The 19,613-nt window shown below is 44.8% G+C and overlaps 6 protein-coding genes across 6 annotated transcripts, besides 2 other annotated features; 2 read left to right on the top strand and 4 right to left on the bottom strand.

Moving 5' to 3' along the window:
- Window positions 1–6,029: 6,029 nt before the first annotated feature.
- On the bottom strand, window positions 6,030–6,252 carry BO72DRAFT_492651 (uncharacterized protein; the record flags this gene model as incomplete). Its single annotated transcript, XM_040948309.1, has 2 exons — window positions 6,030–6,093; window positions 6,161–6,252. 2 exons carry the CDS (start codon window positions 6,250–6,252, stop codon window positions 6,030–6,032), a joined length of 156 nt encoding a protein of 51 aa, XP_040805240.1.
- A 1,728-nt stretch (window positions 6,253–7,980) lies between these two features.
- On the top strand, window positions 7,981–9,181 carry BO72DRAFT_518573 (NAD(P)-binding protein; the record flags this gene model as incomplete). Its single annotated transcript, XM_040949659.1, has 2 exons — window positions 7,981–8,275; window positions 8,358–9,181. Exons 1-2 carry the CDS (start codon window positions 8,050–8,052, stop codon window positions 9,179–9,181), a joined length of 1,050 nt encoding a protein of 349 aa, XP_040805241.1. The 5' UTR covers window positions 7,981–8,049.
- Window positions 9,182–9,519: 338 nt separating this feature from the next.
- BO72DRAFT_338854 (uncharacterized protein) lies at window positions 9,520–11,493 on the bottom strand (the record flags this gene model as incomplete). The annotated part of the gene is made up of 2 exons (XM_040940587.1): window positions 9,520–11,246; window positions 11,334–11,493. Coding segments are annotated over 2 exons (1,887 nt in total), but the record flags the coding sequence as incomplete, so codon positions are not given.
- A 199-nt stretch (window positions 11,494–11,692) lies between these two features.
- BO72DRAFT_241773 (MFS general substrate transporter) lies at window positions 11,693–14,027 on the top strand. Its single transcript, XM_040939929.1, has 2 exons — window positions 11,693–12,087; window positions 12,145–14,027. The coding sequence occupies exons 1-2, from the start codon at window positions 12,051–12,053 to the stop codon at window positions 13,764–13,766; spliced, it is 1,659 nt and encodes a 552-aa protein (XP_040805243.1). The 5' UTR covers window positions 11,693–12,050; the 3' UTR covers window positions 13,767–14,027.
- Window positions 14,028–14,523: 496 nt separating this feature from the next.
- BO72DRAFT_369495 (uncharacterized protein) lies at window positions 14,524–15,857 on the bottom strand (the record flags this gene model as incomplete). Its single annotated transcript, XM_040940919.1, is given in 4 exon segments — window positions 14,524–14,938; window positions 14,951–15,354; window positions 15,430–15,722; window positions 15,782–15,857. 4 exon segments carry the CDS (start codon window positions 15,855–15,857, stop codon window positions 14,524–14,526), a joined length of 1,188 nt encoding a protein of 395 aa, XP_040805244.1.
- Window positions 15,858–16,917: 1,060 nt separating this feature from the next.
- Window positions 16,918–17,268, bottom strand: BO72DRAFT_337794 (uncharacterized protein; the record flags this gene model as incomplete). Its single annotated transcript, XM_040940570.1, has 1 exon — window positions 16,918–17,268. A coding segment is annotated over one exon (351 nt), but the record flags the coding sequence as incomplete, so codon positions are not given.
- Window positions 17,269–18,676: 1,408 nt separating this feature from the next.
- Window positions 18,677–18,749: a sequence feature (Protein overlapping with rRNA (BO72DRAFT_369729, RAK81236.1) was converted to a misc_feature.).
- Window positions 18,750–18,776: 27 nt separating this feature from the next.
- Window positions 18,777–18,985: a sequence feature (Protein overlapping with rRNA (BO72DRAFT_369729, RAK81236.1) was converted to a misc_feature.).
- Window positions 18,986–19,613: the final 628 nt, after the last annotated feature.

Genomic DNA, 19,613 nt, shown 5'->3' on the forward strand with positions numbered 1-19,613 from the left:
GTATTAGTATAACTAATAAAAATATAATTAATATCTTATAGTATTAATTTTTTTATAATAAAAAATTCTTTATAATATAAAAGTAGATTTATAGTCAGCTGTATAGCTGTAGTATTAAGAAATAAAATATAAATAAAATAATTATTAATTAAAAAATAAAATAAAATATTAATATAGAGATTCGGATTATTATTAATATTAATAATATAAAATTATAGTAATTTAAATAAAGTATAAAACAGTTTTTATATATAAATTAAATAATATAACAGTTTTTAAATTATAATTTTTATAAATAAAAATACTAAAAATAAGTTACCGGTAACTAGACAGTTTATAATTATTAATTTATTATTAAAAATATTATTTTTAATAATAGAAGATAGTATATTAGAAGTATTAAATAGTATATTATATATAATATTATTAGAAATATTTAATAAAAATAATATACTAGTTTATTTATATTTAACAAGCTAGTTAGAATCCGAGTTATTAATTTTTTATTTTAAAGCCGGAATATTAAAAAACTCTATTTATAATAATTTTTAGCTTTAAAAAAGTATAGTAAATAAAAACTAGTAATATATATTTTTTTAAATAGCTTTTTTTATATTTAAAATACTACTATATACAGAATCAAGATTATATAAAAAAATAGTTATAAATATTTAAGAAATTAGTTTTATATTAAAAATAATATTATATATATATATAATTTAACAGATCTTAATATTATATATTTTATAGACTAATTTAAAGTAGTTTATAAAATAGTCTTTTTATATATAATTTTTTAGTTTATTATAAATTTTTTTAAAAGTAAGATATTAATAGCAGTAGTTAAAAACTTTTTAATAAGTAATATTAGATTATATATTATATAAAGCTTTATATAATATTTTATTAATAAAATTATATATAAGCTGATTCTGAATATAATTTATAATAAAAATAATATAGTTTTAAAAATAATAAAATAATTAATTATTAGCTATAATAAAAATATAAAACTTGATAAGATATCTATTTTTAATTTTAATAATTAGATTAAAATTAGAATAATAATATAAAACCGGATTTTAAATAATATTCTATTTTTAGTAGTAAGTTATAAGTAGTTAATATTTTAGTATATTATTATTATAAATATACTTAATATTAATATTTAATTAATATTTAAAATAGTTTTATATTATAATAAATTTATTATAAATTTTGCTGTAGTTTTTTAAAAAAAAATCTAGTAGTAATAAAAAGTATAATTTATAAAAATAATAAAATAGTAGATACTAGTCTGGCTGTATATAAATAATAAACTATAAATATTAGTATATATAAGATTTTTAACTTGAAGTCTAAAATTATGTGGTTTAGTATATAATATTAGAAGTATCTAATCTTTTTTATATAAATATAATTTATAGAATATCGATAGAATATTCTTTTTAATATTTAGATTAATAATATATTTTAAAAAATTATAGATTTTATACTCGAAGGTATAAGCTGTATAGTAATAAATTAAATAAATTAAAATTAATAAAATAATTAATTTTTTAATTATATAAATAGTAAGATTAGTAGAAGATAAGTAAGTTAAAATATTATAATAATATAAATTATAAATAGTTTTATAATTTATTATATTATTAATATTTATAAAATATTATTTTTTATTTATAATAATATATTTAATTTGTTTACTATTTTTAATAAAATATATAATTTTTTTATTATTATATATAATTAAATATTTAAGCAAATAAGTTATTTATAAAAAATAAGATTATTTAATAAAACTAGAATAAACCAGTAATAATTAATATTAAGTATATTAATTAAATTATCTTTTTTATTTATAAGTTTAATAAAAATAGTACTGTAACTAATAATATAAAAGATTTTATTAGTAGCTGTTTTAGTCCAGTATATATAAAATATAAAAATCTAAAAATAATATTTAAAATAGTTTATATTCTTTATAGTTCTAAAGTTAAGTATTTATTTATTTATATAATTTAAATAAATATTTTTTTAGATTATAGCTGCTATATTAAAACAAACTAATATAATAAAAATATTAAATAAATTATAATTAATATTAATAATATTAATAATAAGTAGTTTAAATAGTAGTACTGTCTTCGCCAGTATAAATATTATATTAATATATATACTTATATTTTTTTTTATTAAGATTTAATAAATATTTACTTAAAAATAATTTTTATTATATTAATAAAAAATATAGAATATTAAGTTTTTATCTACAGTATTAAGTTTTTTATATTTAAACTAAATATTAAAATTTAACTATTTTTTATTATATTTACAGCTGTTATTATATTTATAATTATAGTTTTTATTTTAGTTTTAGTTATTATAATTATTACTGCTATAATTAAAAATATTAATAATTAAAATTTTATTAATAATAATATATATAGATAGCTGCGAGAATTAATTCTTTCGAATATATTTAAACTATATAAATTAAATATAAATTAATAAAAAAATAATAGTTTTTTTAAATATTATATATTAATTTATAATAAACAGTTAAAATATTATAATATTTTAAATTATTATAAAAAATTATAGAAGTTTAATTTAATTATTTATAATTTTAATACTATATAATTTATTAAAAGTATTTATAAACTTTGTTAGAAATATATTTTAATTAAAAAACTATTATAATATATAAATATTTACTTGTTATAAAAACAGATAGTAGTTATAAAACTAAAAATCTTATAAATTTTTTAAAAAAATCTATATATTTTAGTTATTATATTATAGTTTTAGAAATATACTGCAGGGCTGGACTTATATATAATATTAAAAATAATAAAAATTAAATAATTTAATTAATTTTATTTTTAAATATTTATAATATATATATTTAATAAAGTACAGTTTTTTTTTAGTTTTAGTAATATTGTATTAAATATCTGTATATATAAACAGATTTCTATTTTTTATTACTTAAACTATAAGAATTTATATAATTTAGTTTTTATTTTCTGAATAAAAAACAGGTTTTTTAAAACTAATATAGTTATCTTAAAATAATTTTTAAATATTTAGATTTTTAGATCTAAAATAGTTATTTAGATTATATTACTATATCAGCTAGTTAAACTAATTTTTTAACTTTAGTATAACTTTAAAAATATTAATATTAAATAAATCTTTTAATAATATTATAATATAATATATAGCCACGCCGCTCGTGTAGTAGAAGTATATAGTTAATTAATTTAATAAATTAATAAATATTAGATTTAGTTATTAAGCCGGCTAGAATACTTCGAAGACTTTTCTATCTTTTTAAATATAGAAGTTGCTAAATAAAGATGTAAAAAGCTGTTAATATTATAAATATCGGTATATAAAAAAAGATTTTTATAAAAAAAATAAAAGAGAATAAATTTAATAAGAAATATAACTACAAGAGCTTATAACCTGTAAGAGAAAATATATATATATTAATTAAGATATTTACAGCTATGTGGCTGGTTCTTTAAGAGATAGTAAGATCCGAGATTACGTGACCCCAGATATCTGTCACAGTGGCGATTAATGCAAATGGCAAGTAACGATAAGTCGACATCCATAGACTCTTAGGGCATATGGCTCCGACTTCCACACCCGCAAGCTTACCGTATGCGCCGACCAATCCTGTTTGGGCAATTAACACCGGGCCCAGCGATCCTACAATCGTGCCTCAGACTGTTGCAGACTGCTTGTCGTAGACTTAATACATAGATGTGACATACACATACAGGATGATGGAGAAAACATACTAACATTGAGAAATGGATCTTTCTGTACGAGTTCGCATATATCTAATCATGAATAAGTTTTGATCCCGCCACAACTCGCATTGTCACGACTTTCAGCAGTACATGCTGAAAGAACCTGTTACTGGATATTAGCCTCCAGGGCTATCTTTATCTGGTGGACACACGAAAAACCCAAGGAGGGCTGGATTTTGGTGTACGGCCCACAAGGCATCATCCGGTCGCAGCGAACCCTACGCCGACGGCAATGCTCACATGACAAGGTGGGGCGCCGGCGCTCGGTAGAAATAGAAGCCTTATTACGGCTGTCCACTTTCCCTCAATAGGCACGGCTTTTCTTTCGCCTTCATAGGGGGCCATCGGTGCAATGGGGGTCAGAGTACAGCCAGGGGCACTGATTGCGGGGTTCCCGCCCCGGCATGTCGCCAATCTCCAGAAGGTTCCGGCCAAGACTCGATATATTCGGACTTCGCTGTATTAGCCGTGTTCACTGTATCGGGTCTTGAGCAAGTTCAACCCAACAGGCACAGCGATCATAATAAAAGGTTTATGTCAATCGTCCCCCGGATATCTCTTTATGTTATTTTCCAGTATCATGATTCACTTTTTCTCAACAAATCCACATTTTCTTTCCCGCCTCATACCAGTCCTCCTCCCCAATACTGTACTGTAAATAGGGCCGAAGCCGGAACCCCCTCGAAAATAACCTTCAGGCTTGACCTGCATAAATCACCGTAACGAAAGCAACCAGAAACATGACTTGTCTGAACGTCCTCATCAGCGACACCGGCATTGCCGGCAACGCCCTCGCCTACTACAGGGGCATCTAAGGCGTGAAACAATCAAAGGATAGGAACTGCTGCGGTATAATGATCTCAAAGAATCACGATGAACTTGGCAATAGTTGCAAATCGGGTCACGGACAAAGATGAGTGGCCGTTCAGGTGAGCTATAGTGGGGACGTTGCTGCATTGTGACCGAAAGTTACTGGGTTCATGCTTTTATTTGCATTGCAACATATCCATTTCCTTGCAACTTCCCACTATCTACCAGTAGGTGCAGACAGCTGTCGGAAGATGCATGAATTTCAGTTAATTCCATTACATTCCAGTCCTCCCAAAAGATAGGCTTATTGGATCCAGAGATATGTTATTTGGCGGAGGCTTTCGTCTCGTCGCTCGTACACTAGGTAGCTTGTGGGCCACAACCGCAATATTAGTAGTTGACCGAGGGAAAATACGAAGATTGTACGAACAGGACCGAAGAGATCATACTCACAAGGTCACGTCCCAAGCACAGGCAGTCTATTCTAGATCCAAGTCTACGAGACTACGGGGTGTCTGATGGTGGGCCAAGAAAACGCCCAGCGGCCACAGAAATCTTCTTTACATTTGTTCCCAGAGAAGGATGTACAGTGAGTACTCCTCTTGGTACGGACTAACTTCCAAGTCCAAACTCTACGACATGAACGTGACACTCCAAGAAACATCCTACTTAAATGGCGTTGAATCATAGTGGGTCAAGATTGAAATGAAATCTGTTCTCCAAAGTACGTCATCGAATACCAACCACGATGCATGTTCGTTGGGCCTCATTTCTTCTGGCTGCTATTCCTACCGCAGCCCCCTGGCCGGTTGATCATTGTGAACACAATTGTGTCGTCTGGGTGAAATCAACTGTGGGCGGAGCGGACACTCAGTTTCGTGTCCATAATGGTCCTTGCGATATAACAAATTGGTTTCTGCATTGCGCGATTTATGACACGCAGAACAAAAAGCAATCATGCGGCTACTGGGGCTTCTTCATCCCCTGTTATGCTCAATGCATGTGACTGGTAGAGTCCCCCTTCTGCAGTATCCTAGTAATAGAATGTTGCTCACAGGTGGACAGAACAGCACTGTAGGAGTTAGTTCAAGATTTAGTGAGGGTGGAATGTATTGACTGAAACAGGTGTTGATCATTCCAGACTATGGCTGGGGTTATGCACTATAGTTGTGCTGTGGATGACAACAGACAAAGGCGGGGGGTAATGAGATCTGCGTTCCCTATCTTCTCCGCTTTTGATCAAGTGTGTGATGACAGTGCGATGATACGCGAATTGAGTGCTGGCTTCCAAAAGGGTAGGCTAATTTACTGGCGGGCTACTTGACCGCTGCTACACTAGGCACACCAAAAGCAATAAAAGGGTCCACATAGCTAATGCAATAGTCGGACGGACGTTTAAAGCTGACCAACCTGTTCAGTAACATCCCGCCCAAAGCTGTGGCCGATAAGAAGTAACGGTCTAATGAGCTCCTGGTCATTATAATGATCAGTAAAGCCGGGGCAAAACATGATGCACACAGGCTTACGTCGCCGCGTTGTTCCTTAAACTATCCCAGATGTTGAAAAATCTTTGTCTGGGGGCATCGACCAGCCATCTTGAGTCGTATTTGAAAGTCATAACTCGGCAAGAGACTTGAGCAGATGACAGCGAGGTTGGAAGTAACTTTTTCAACCAGTCGAAATGCTTTTGTGGGAACAGACATGTCGCTACGAGATTCAAACGTAAAATTTGTTGTCTTGGTAGACCGTGTTGACTTGAGCACATGAATCAATTGGGATAGGAGCAATACGCCCGGCAAGCGGGATCTTCCATTGAAGAATCTAAGGACGGCTTTCTGCCCTGTAAGCTGCTAACGATAGGGGTGGGTAACTACAGGTGCTCACCTTCAGCATTGGGTGATCATGTCGGTAAACCTGGAGCTCTATCGGCTGATCTCCTGTCCGGTCCATGTCGACGTTATCATCAATTGCTGCAGGGGGAAAAAACCCATTCGAATGGACGTATTAGTCAGACATATAGCCTATGGCTGTCATATATCCACGCACACTCTCATTGGCTTTGTCGGGAGAATAACTACAAAGCCACAGTTCTGCGTCTTAGTGAATACCTAATAGGTAGATAAAAAGTGGTCTCACCAATTACGCTTCAACGCTCAACTGTCCTGCTCTCTTTGACTCAGTATATGTTTGTTCTTATTTCTCTTTCTTACCAATTTAGACACCACAATACTGGAGGCGATAATATACTACAGCGGGAACCAATTCACAGTAGCTTATACACCCAGCATATTAAAAAATTAAGTAGCGGTAATTGCATAAATACAAGCCGAATTGTTATTATTCTACAAACCTCTCTCGGCGCGTTAATTCTTATTGTACTGTGCATAGTATAAGTTATTCTCCTTCCGGCCGTATCTTTTACTCGAGGGCAATGCATGCTACGCGTTAATTATCGGTGTGATCTCGCACAACCATCACAACCCTTGTTCAATTAATATATTATATAAAAGCTAACGTAACAAGCCTTATATTCATGATCTGTCGCCGGAGGGAGATCATGCACGACAGAAAGACGTTACAAACCGCTTGGACGTCCTCTTACCTACAAACACCTTCGAGCAATGGTGGCCTGCTACAAAGGCCGAAATAAAGTTGTCTGAGGCTACTGGCGAGTATTTTGTCCAGAGCCATCTTTTACCCCCCTCCGCCCCCACACCCCTAGAATCTCGGTACGCGGCGATGCTAATGCTTTCTTCAGTGTTGTGTGTTTAGAGCAGGTAGACCGCACGGATAGGATCCATGAGCTGCAGTGTCTGCATGTCTTCCATCGAAAGTGTTTTGAGGGGATGGTACATTCGCGGGCATTATAACTGTCCATTGTATAACCAGCCGTATTTTATGGAGGATAGTGTATGCACTGGAAAACGAGAAAAGGTTGATAGTAAGGATAATTAATAACCTGTTGGGATTACGTATGTACCAATACTAAAGCCCGGATGTCGATAGAAGAGCAATAAAATGTATAACCAGCACAGCCAGTCAGACATCGTAGTGGTGTATTTACTCTTAGTCCCAGTGATTACGCTAGCAGGGGCAATCTTTAAAAAAAAAGATTTGGAACTGTTATTAAAATTCACAACAACAAGTCACTGATCTGAGTAATCCATGGCCGAAGAGTTCCTGGTTGAGGTCACATTAACGGGTGCCGGATGTATGGAAAAGGTTCACCATCGGCTATATGAACCATCGCCACAACATTTGTGTGGATGCACCAACAACCTCTTCGACGTCATCGGCTGCAGCGCAGCTTATAAGTAACGAACTCGCGATATACAAGCCCCCCTAGTTTCATTCATACGAAGGCAATTAGATTCGATTTTATTTTTCCGATCCAGCGCAGTTGCCAACGACCACAATGCCCGCCAAAGTATTCCTCACCGGCGCCACGGGCTACATCGGCGGCGACGCCTTGTACCAAATCCACCAGGAACATCCCGATTTCGAGTACGCGCTCCTGATCCGCTCCGAAGCCAAGGCCAAGAAAGTGCAGGTCGCGTACCCCAAAGCCCGGATTGTCATCGGCGGCAATGACGATCTCGAACTACTGGCGCGTGAAGCCGCCTGGGCGGATATCGTCATCCGTACGTCTTTCCTACCGTTCTTTTCGTTGGCTGAAATGCCCTCTTCATACCTTCACCGACAGCAGTGCTAAGCCAGCGACAGACACGGCGGATTCATCCGACCACGCCGACGCGGCGACGGCCATCGCCAAGGGCCTGATCCAGGGCCACTCCGCCTCACGACCAGGATTCTGGCTCCACACCGGTGGCGCGGGGATTCTGACGTACTTTGATTCGGAGGTGAAGAAGACGTTCGGCGAGCACGACGATAAAGTCTTCAATGACTGGGGGGGCGTCGACGAGCTGGTGAACCTCCCCGCCGCGGCATTCCACCGCAATGTGGACGAGATCGTGCTGGAAACGGGCACCAAACATGCCGCTTCGGTCAAAACGGCGCTCCTCTGCCCGCCCACGATCTATGGTCCAGGTCGGGGGCCGGTCTCCAGTCGCGGACGACAGGTGTACGAGCTTGCGGCGTTTATTTTGAAAGAGCAGTACTGTCCTTACATTGGGAAGGGGCTTTCGCGGTGGAATAATGTGCATGTGCATGATTTGAGTCGGGTGTTTGGGCTGCTCGTGCAGGCTGCGTTGGATCCATCCTGCCAACATGATGAGGAGGTCTGGGGCGCGCGTGGGTACTATCTCACGGAGAATGGGGAGCATGTTTGGGGTGAATTGTCGGCGGCCGTTGGAGAAGAGGCGTTTAAACAGAAGTACATTAAGGGGGGCCGGCCGGAGCTGAGGGCCTGGTCGATTGATGAGGCTGTAAAGTCGTCGGCTGGGTTTGAGGCGGCGAGTTGGGGGATGAACTCGCGGGGGTCCGCTGTGCGAGCGAAGAAGGTTCTGGGTTGGAAGCCACAGGGAAGAAGTTTGAGCGAGGAGGTGCCGGATATTGTTCGATCTGAGGCGACGAGGATGGGGCTGTAAGTCATTACTCAGTGACTCAATGAAAGACAGCCTTTAGACAGAATACTTTTGTTGTGGTGTGTTGTGTTGATTTTGTCTATCTTCTAGTAGGACATCTCGAGGGATCATATCTAGTGGTAGTGAAGATAAAGTGTGAATGCGTCTAGTCCAGCAGCGCGTTATACTAGATATGGAGTACCGAGAGAGAGAGAGAGGTAACTGCAGCTATGGAGTACTCAGGCATCAGGCAAAAACAACTCCGGCGGTAAATCGAACAAACTCTCTAGCATGGGATTCCCGTGCCAAAGATCATCCCCTAGTAAAGACGCATTGGAAATGCCCGTCTCATTTGCGGTCACAGCGTTCATGCCGCCCGCTGCCTCCGCCACACCGACAGCACTCTCGCCTGTCGCCGCCGGCTGCTCCAAACACCGACTCGACAGGTTCTCAAACAGCTGCAGAATAAACGTCCCACAATCCCAAAACTCACTCACTGTCTTTAGCACCATCTGGCAGGAGTTGTGCGCCGTCCGACCCAGCCGCGCAACCATTTTATTCGAGCTCCGCATCCGCTCATAGAACGCCGCCTGCGCGAGGAAGATACCATGGTAGAGCTCATGCGGCACGCTCAGTAACGCCCCTTTGGTTACGAGCATGCACATGACAGTGGTGATATGATCTGCGGCCGTGTCGATGATGTCGTCGACCTCGCGCTGATCGCGACGACGGGGATCCTCTCCGCGCATATGGCCAAGATAGATTAAGATGAGGTGGTGGTTGTATTGGACCGACAAGGCCATGGAGAACGGGTTTGCGGGATCTGGGACCTGGTCGTCCCAGGTTAAAGTCGGGACGAGATGGGCTTTCCACCAGGTGAGCTTTCCGAAGAGGCTGGAAGACGATACGGGCTGTCGGCCGGGGTAGAAGCGGCTGCTAATAATCTCTCGCATGAGCCGGGACAGCTTGGCGGTCTCGATTTGGTATTGGGCGTATCGCTGTGCCAAGGAGTCATGCAAGAAGTCCGGGGTCATGGCATCGTGCGCGAAGTCCTCGATGGTTAGTAGGTCTGCGTCGGCTTGGTCGAGGTCAATGCGGAATGGACGTCCGACGAGGGTGCCGCAGATGCTGTCACGGGCGACCAGCGCCCACCATAATCGTCGCATGAGGCTTTTGTCTTGGGGTTGCATGTTGGGCACGGCGAGAGTGGAGCGGTGGATTCCCATCGCCTCGGCAATGGTCACTGCCGTGCTGATCCAGGAGTAAAAGTTCCAGTAGGTGTTCGGGCCGCCGCCGTAGAAGGACAGAAGGAATGTGCTCTGCAGGAGGGTGATCTTGTTGGTTTCGTAGCCCATGTCGAAGAGCGCTTTGGCTTTCTTGTAGAAGAACAGACGCGCCTCGGGTCGGGTCTGGAAGCCGAGAAGAGTCACGGCGGACGAGGGCGCGAAGGTCACCGCCATAAAGCTGATGGCGTACATGAGAAGTAACGACAGCTGGTCGTTCTTGTACTGGTAGATCAGTTCCTGGCGATTGACGATCGGGTAGAGCGGGTAGACGTGGTCCAGGAAGACCGACATTAGGGCGTTCAGATGGGCCTTGCCCGGCCGATTGAACACGCCCTTGGCCCGGAGATATTCGAGGTCCTCCGGGAGCATATGTGTCGGTGCTGACGGAGCGGGGGAATCTCCTTGGGTTGTCGGGAAAGGAGGGCCGAGGTGGTGTAATCTCGGCTGCCTGCCGTCCTTGAGGCCACTCAAGACGATGGTGAGGGGGAAGGACTCGCCGAGGTACGTAATCGAGCATTTGTCGATCCAGTCCCGTGCGTTCTCGCGGTTGTTCAAGAAGTGGTCAAACATGGCAGACCACGAGATCTGTTGGTAGGAGGAGGCGTCGCCTGGCGTCGCCGATGGAACCGGGGTCTGAGGAGGCTCACTCGCTGTAAGCCTGCTCTGAGCCTGATTGCTGGAGGCTTCGATGCCGGGCTGATGACGGGCATGGCCGATGCTTCCTGAACTTAACGTGGCCAAGTCCGGCGCAGAGGAACCGGTTGCGAAAGGGGCAGCAGCATCGGATCCAGGGGGAAGTCTTCCTCCAGGATCGTCAGCCCGCGTCGGATAATTGTCGACAGCAACCGGGACCCTCCGGCGTGTCTCATCGCTGCGGAATCTTTTCTGACGCAGGGCGCTCCGGGCGTACGTCCCACGTTTCGTTTCCCGGAGCACACAATCCGCGTGGCGACCTCGCACGCAGGGAGTGCACGGCATCTGGTGCATGGCGTCACATTTGATCCGTTTCTCATGGCAATGCGTACATGCCTTTCCGGCTCGCCTGCGCGATCTGGTGGCGTCTGCCATTGCTCCTGTCGGCAATACCAGCGCCGATATATGCTCGATGTCATGTTGAGTGCAGCGGAAGGACGGGTAGTTACGGACGGGGTGATGAGTCAGCCATATAAGCGGTGCCAAGCATATAACCGGAACCAAGACCTCTTCGGCTCCTCCTTATACCCGATGTATCGTCACACCATTTGCTGATGGGCAATTTGCCATGTCACCACACGCACTAAAAAATCGCCTGGAACAGCCTAGGGAGAAATCTATCCAGCAGGACCTGGTCGAGATAATGGATAAGAATTACTGAGGCGATCCCAGCCCAATGGACGCCATGTGGATAGAAATTATCTTGGTTCCACCCCATTTTGCCTATGTCCCTTACCCACCAGGAAGATAGAAGGTCGATTCTGCCTAATGCGTTGGTCTGGCCTCAGTACCAGGAACCTTTGCCATTTTATAAGAAACAGGCCCCGTGCAGGTTGATAAGCTGACAGTACAAACCAGGAGAGCCTCTCCAAGCGTCTGACTCAACGACCGAGTTTCATTCGTGGCGATCAAGCATGATTCCTCCGGTGGAAGCTGCAGACTGGCAAGCTGGTAAGCCGATGACTACCCTTTGGTTTCTTTCTAGCCCAGACTGATGTTGTTTACCAGGCAAAGGCGTAACTCATGAACCGCCGGTGGAGGCATTCCCCATGGTCGGGGGCGGGACAGACACGACCAGTGCGTCAGAGGGGTGTCCAGAAGCCCAGCATCCTGCAGCTCTGGACGTCGAAAATGCTCCCGAGCGGCATACAGAAGAGACTGTAGTGCTTCCTCGTCTCCCACAGGGCGTTCCTCCCGAGCTCAGTGGCTTCACGGGCGAGTTAATATTCATCCTTCTCTGCTCCATGGGCCTGTTCCTCTTCGGCCTCTTCCTCGGAAACGTCATTATCAACCAGGCCGTATTCCCTCACGCGCTCGGGGTGAGCGAAAGCAATACGCCATGGTTGATCGGTTCCTTCCTGCTGGCGAATGGCATCGCCGTGATTGTCTCTGGGTCGCTGGCGGACCTGTCGAACCCGAAGCTTCTCATGGTTCTGGGCTTCGGCTGGCTGGTCATTTGGAATATCGTCGGGGTATTTAGCATCCGTCCCTCACTGCCAGTCCTCTTTTTCGTGGTCCGGGCCATGCAGGGGCTCGCCATTGGCGTCCTGCAGTCGACATCGATGAGTCTACTGGGGCGGGTGTACTCGCCTGGGATTCGGAAAACGAGGGTATTTTCAGTCATGTCCGCAATGACGCCCGTAGGTTTCCTCGTCGGCTGTCTGCAAGGCGGAGCGCTCACAGTACACCTGCCCTGGATCTTCGGGAGTAACGCCATAGCTTCCTTCATCTTCGCAGTGGCCTCCTTCTACGGTATCCCTTCGTTTGCCCCGAAGGCTGGTTCCTCCGGTGACCAACTATCTCTCAAACACTTCGACGCCCTCGGCGCCGTTCTCGCTGCCCTGGGCTGCGGGCTAATCATCCTCGGGCTAACGCAAGGCGTCCCCAGTGGCTGGAGCCCATACACTTACTCCCTCATCATCGTGGGAGCGGTCTTTCTAGTTCTATTCTACTTCGCGGAACGACGCGCATCGCGACCCCTCGTCGATAACCGTCTCTGGACGACCCCCGGATTTCTCCCCCTCGCGATCTCCTATTTTCTCGGATACGGGGCATATGTCGGGGGATGGATGTTCTTCGCCGTGCGATTTCTCCTCACAATCCAGGGCCATGCACCAATCACCGTGGCTCTCTTCTTCATTCCTAATATGGTCTGCGGCATCCTTGCCACCTACATCGTGTCGAAAACGCTTCATCTCGTCCCGGGACACTGGATCCTTATCGCCGGGATGGTCGCCACTACCATGGGTCCGGTCTTCTTCATACCCCAAACGCCGAATACCATCTACTGGGCGCTGTCGATGCCAGGGATTGCCCTCGTGACCTTCGGACCGGACCTGACATTCGCAGCTGCGTCCATCTTCATCACGTCGAACGTCCCCCGCTCGTTCCAGGGCTCGGCCGGGAGTCTCCTGGTGACGATTCAGAACCTGTCTGCGGCCATTGTAACGGCCATTGGAGATACGATCGGGAAGGAAGTCACCCAAGCAGGCGGCGACGGTTATAGTCTGGACTTGGGTGCTTTACGCGCGATTTGGTGGTTTAGTTTCGCAATCTCGCTGGCGGCGGCGGGGGTTTGTGTGGGGTTTGTACGCATCCCGAGGAGCGAGGAGAAGGACCACGTCGAGTGATTTTCGAGGTGTTTGGAGACGGGGGACTATGAGGATTGCTCGTGGTTCTAACATTGGCGTCTTGTGGTTATTTTTACACGCCAAGTTGAACGTAAGTGTATGGATCTTCGGCGGAAAGGTTGGTATAGAATAGAAGGATATAGATGCTTCTGTGCGGCTTGATTATATATCCAATCAGGAAAGGATTCACCAGCAACAGAGATGTGGTATTTCAACTGGTGATACCGCGTGGAGAATTGAGTCTTTACGTGATTGACAAGAGTTGCTCGAGCTCTCTTTTTGTCTTAGTCTTTTTTTATTTATAAACCAGTAACTAAGAAAAGGCTTATATTCTACTCGGCCGCATTCAATATGTGGCTTAAATACAACTAAGCGGACGGAAAGCCCTGTTTTCCACACCCTGTGGTCGTATGTGATGATTCCCGGCAGGAGGCCATCTATACGTCTGTGGAAGTGCACAGACGGGGGAGTAGAATGTTGCCGGATCTGTCTCATTGTTCTTTCCTCCTTTAGTATTGATAAGTTGTGACACTTGCGAAAGAGGTGGAAGATGCTTGGATTCTGACTATCTTGGGCCATCTGCGAGGAACTAGCTAAGGCCACCGGTGGGCGGTGAGCAGCAGCCTGGGCGAGGCCGCAGGACCGCCGTCGATAAGCTTTATTATCACTGTCCATTATTCGAGTATATCGGCTAATATTCTTGAAAAGGACTTTCTGATGGCTCCAATGCATGAACCGGAACGAATAGCAGGTATATTCAGCTACTCGAGAGGGAATGGTATGGAGGGAGGAGTGGAAGGCAGGGGTGACAAAGTCGGAGGCTGACGAAGCTCGACGAGGGCACGAAGCCGGCAGTAACAGTCGAAGAAAAGCTCTGCAGGGCCGTGGTCTTGGAGTTGGAGACGGCAAGAACGACGCAGCGCTCGTTGATCAAGAAGGTCAGACGTCCGTGGACATCCGGGGAGACGGCCATGCCGAGGGCGGTGGCCCAGAGACTAGCCTCAGGGGCGTAGCGGGGGCGCGTGGCCGGATCGGTCTGGGCGATGCTGGTGTTGAGGTCGCGCAGGAGGACGGCGATGGTGTCGGGATGCCAAGGGAGGCTGGGATCTGCCAGCGTTCGCAGGAGGGTCATGGAGAGCTGGCAGGGGCGGAGGAAGGAGGTCTCGCTGCTGCTCCAGGTTTACTCCCCGGTCGTGGTGAACTCGACGGTCGGGGAGCCGTTGTCGAGTAGCGTCCAGAGGTTGGAAGACTCGCTGGGTTGCACGAGGGCGTGGAAGAGGTCCTGGATGTGCTCGAGGACGCGCAATAGCTGCGATTGTAGGGTGGGATTGATTCTCGAGCCGCCCCGGCGCAGTCGGGCGAGAGCGAGGCTCGGGAGGCTGTCGGGTAGGGCTTCAGCCGGGCTGACGGGCGCCGGCAGCGCGGAGTCGGTCTGGCCGAAGACGACCATGGGAAGAACCATGTTCATCTCAATCATCTCGGCCAGAATGCCGTCGAATCCTAGTTGCTTGAGTCCCCCTCGCAGTGCTACCATTCGGAGGAGGCCCTGTCGGTGGGCTTCGGTCGCATCCGGGTCTTTTTCAATGGACTAGATATCGACGGGCACTTGAGCGACGGTGTCACGATGCAAAATGGGGATGGGGCCGGTCAACCGAAAACGTACCCCACTTATTACCAGAAGAAGCACAGAGGCTATCGTCGCATCGTCCATTAGGCCCCCATGGACCAGGCGACGGTTCAACAGTCGAATCGTATTGGTCTGATGGTACAGGGTAGCGTAGTTTGTGGTGGTGCCTTGCGTCCCACGCATAGCGTCCATCTCGGCCGAGGCCGTGTAAAGTGTCGCGTGGAACAAACAGGGATCGGTAAGAGCATGGCGAATCCACGAAGATCGCAGATGATAAGCAATGCTGTTTACTTCGACCTGCAGGGCGGCTAGCCCCGTCTGCTCCTGAACTAGAGCCAAAGCATAAGCTCACTGTAGCTGCCGGTGCAGGGTCTCTTATCTCACTTACAAAATCGAATGGGGCCCGGGATGTAGGGCTTAGGTTCAATGGGATACGAAGGTTGAAGGTCCAAATCTCGAACCATTGACGCTGACGAGGAGAGATGCGGCGAATTTAGGCGTTGTATTCGAACTAGGTCATCGTAGTTGCAGCACGCATCTAGCCTACAAAGGTTGCCAGTGCGGGCATGGGTGACACGGTCGTGAGGATGAAGCACCGGGCTAGTCGGCGATTTACCTTTCGCAACGGCCACAGGAGGGGTGGGTCTTGTCGCAGGATTTCTTGTGCAGCCGGCATCTGCGACATGACTTGCGACCGCGGAACAAGAATACCTCAACGGGGACTTGTGACGAATGAAAGACAGCTATGGGGACGGCGTGCAGCAGTTTTTCATGCCGGATGGGCACAATAATGCCGTAGACCACATTGCCTCCGTACAGGCACTGTTGGGACGATCTGAGAATCCGACAAATTTATCCATTTTAGTTTCCTTTTAGATATAAGACTTTTTCCCCCTCCAGATTTACAATCCTCTTACTTCTTGCATCGCGAGCATGCAGGCATCAGTCAGTCGCATTTCCGTTTCTTGATCCGGCAAGAGAAGCACGACTCGGCTGTATAATCATGATCAGGGGTTGACATGGTCACGTGGAAGGGTTTCGAGTTCTCTCCATCCGTGTTCAAAAGGTCTGCATGCGGGGAGAAAGCGTCCAACTTATATTACCACACTAAGTGATCAGATACGATTCCCATAATTGGTTAGACAAACGATCCTAGGCCAAGACTCCCATTTGCCATTTACCTTACTAAGTACTGTACAGTACGGATACTATAGTCCTTTAAACTGCCTAGTTCCCGGCCAAATCCCCCAGCCGTTCCCATCTCAGTCTCATAGATATTCATTTGGGACGAACATGAAAACAGAAACCAAAACGCAGACAATCGCTAAACTAGCTGAAGTAAACCAAAGAACCACGAAGCAGCAAAGTCAAGCGGAGGAGATCCCCGGCTTATCCCGCACATGCTCCGCCTGATCCAGAGCCGCCTGCTCGACCACCCACCGCGCCACGTCGCACCGATTGACCCCTAACCTAACGCCCAGTCACCCACATAATCATCACCACCAACTCAGGCCCTTGATCCTTCAGGAACCCGACCCGAAACAATGTCCACTCCAAATCTTGGGCGTCCTCGTCAAACGCCCGCAACATCTCGATGAGATTCCGCCATGCGCTGCGCCCCAGGACCCGGAGCATTCCCACCAGCACGCTGCACGGGAGGCTGAACCGACCCTGCGCGTGGGGGACGCTGAAAGTGCTCAGCGCGAGGATGCGGGAGACATGCAATTCGCGCATCAGCCGGAAGACGCGCCGGTAGAAGTCTGGAAACGGGGTATCTTTTATCGTCATTCCGGACGGGCCCAGTACGGAGACGATGACAGTTTGGCCCTGGATTGCGCGGTAGAGTTGGGCTTCATCTTGTAGCGTGCCTTCTAGTGCCTGTGTGCTCCGCATAAAGTCATTTGATTAGCCTCGATTCTCTGTAAGCTAGCTGGATTTTCCAACGCAGGAAAAGCGAGTAGGGCAAAGGCGGGAAAGGGAAGAATGGAAAGAACGTGGTTTCCTTACTATAATCTCAGCGTTCTAGGCGTGGATTGACAGAATCCGACGGCCATAGATGGTAACTTTCCACCCGGTCCGGAGGGCCTCGGCCACAATCTGTTGGCCCGTGGGGGCTCGACGCACCGAACACCAGCAGCGATCTTGGGTGCGGTGACATCTTCTGCACAGTAGCAAAAATGAAGAATGTCTAATGTGTATGTTATCAACTTTAAGTACGATACATCGCCATGATGTGCCGCGTTCTGTCCCTATTTATGTCTGGTTTTCTTTCCCCTTCATGCGCTTCCCATCGGGTAGCCCTAATCGGCAAAAGCCCGCTAGCCCCGAACGCAAGAGCATCGTCACGGTCTTGGCATCTACATACGGTGCAGTGAGTGCACTAGCTGTTGTTCGATTCTTCTTTACTTCGTTTTTCTTTTGCTGGCAAAGTTGGGATCAAGAGTGGAATATGAAATGACACTTGCTATTGACACTTACGGTATATCTGATTTGTTCTACCTATGGTAGATGATATCCAGAAAGAGGGGAGATGAATGTATTATGTATTTGTTCTTCCCAGGCGTGAAATATATTTCGAAACGGTCGAAGCTAAAATGACAATTGGTAAATTCTAGATACTAGAATCGTGTAAAGCATTGCTTGGATAGATTTCTGTAAGCGAGTCCGAAGTTAAGGACAACATTTTCATATACCATTTAGTGCAATTGGGCGAGGAACAAAGAATGGTGCGGCGTGCCTATCAAAGACCCTGTCTCGGCAAAGCACCATCGACGACCGGCCCCTCCCGCCCGGAAGTCATCTACCCTGCCGCCCCGATCTCCATCTTCAGGTCCATACTTCGCCTGTATGTAACGGTTTGATCCCCATCTTTCCTATTATTCCCCCCGCCTGGCCTTCATTTTATTTTACTTTTTTTTATTACTCTTCCTCATCGCAGTTTGGTTATTTGACAATGTCAATGAAGGAGAAACATTCAGGTGTCCTACACAATCTACAAGAACGGCATCTGGGGCGAGCGGTCCGGCGCCTCAGCGTTCGCCGACGAGGTTATGCTCCGCGACCGATCATACCTCTTGATTATATTTCTCTTCTTCGTGACTCGTTTAAGGTTATCGCTTACTGAGCAGCCGTTGATCTTTCCGCAATGCTGAGCCAGCCGGAATAAGCACGAAGTCATTCCCTCAAGTCAAGTTGAGGTTGGAAGGTTGGAAAGAAACAACCCCATTTGACTTTTGCTACGTAATGCCATAGCCCTAATTATCTTTTAGAGTGCTTTGTTCAAGCACATACGACCACAGGGTGTGGAAAACAGGGCTTCCCGTCCGCTCAGCCGTACTTAAGCCACACGCCGGGAGGTTAGTAGTTGGGTGGGTGACCACCAGCGAATCCCTTCTGTTGTATGTTTTTGGTTGTTTTTCATCACCAGCCCCCAGCTCTGTCGAGGGACGCTGAGCTTTCTTCTATCTACTTGTATGATTGTTGTATATCCAACGCAGCGTGGGTAAAAGAAACTATTATTTTACACATAGTCGAGTCTGCCTCGAGGCTGGAAAAGGCAATCCAGGCCACAACTCCTGGCAGCATCGACTGAGCGAGAGTATACATGAACAAGCGGTCTATGCTCGGTGGGACAAACAGCAACCAGCCAATTGATGATATAGAATATCCCCCCAGTCACACGCCCTCGAGGGGAATCCGTGCTATTGGGAATTGGCCCAATGTTTGCTCCTCCGCTATCAGCGAGAGTTAAAGACAAAAGACCTCGAAGATGCTCGTGATGCCACCCAGGAGGCTTTGCAAACCATTCCAAACGACCAACCGGCGTACTATTATATGTTTGGATTTCGAGATACGCTGGATAAGCTCGATGAGAAAGATTGAAGGGGCGTAGGAGCAGGTAGCAAGGGATTACGTGAGTACTCCCCCTCAGGGAATGCTCGAAATCTGGGGCAAGGTTCCCTGGATAGGTCTCAGTGATTGTAAGAGCAAGCTTGCGCAGTGGGATGTGTGGCTTAGAGACGCACCGGCAACTTTAGGAGATAGTAAAGCTGCAGGGGCAAGATCTCCAGCATGGTTTCTGAGCGTGGGATGCGCTTGTAATTTGATAAACGGAAAAGTTGAGACTGATTGTTGAGTTCCCGTGAGGTCCGCGGCGCGACGATGATTTGTAGCTGTGCAATACGCTCTTTGTGCATTCTTAAGCATGATTGAGTTTATGA

This window comes from Aspergillus fijiensis (assembly GCF_003184825.1).
Source record: "Aspergillus fijiensis CBS 313.89 unplaced genomic scaffold BO72scaffold_6, whole genome shotgun sequence".
Classification (NCBI taxonomy): Eukaryota; Fungi; Ascomycota; class Eurotiomycetes; order Eurotiales; family Aspergillaceae; genus Aspergillus; species Aspergillus fijiensis.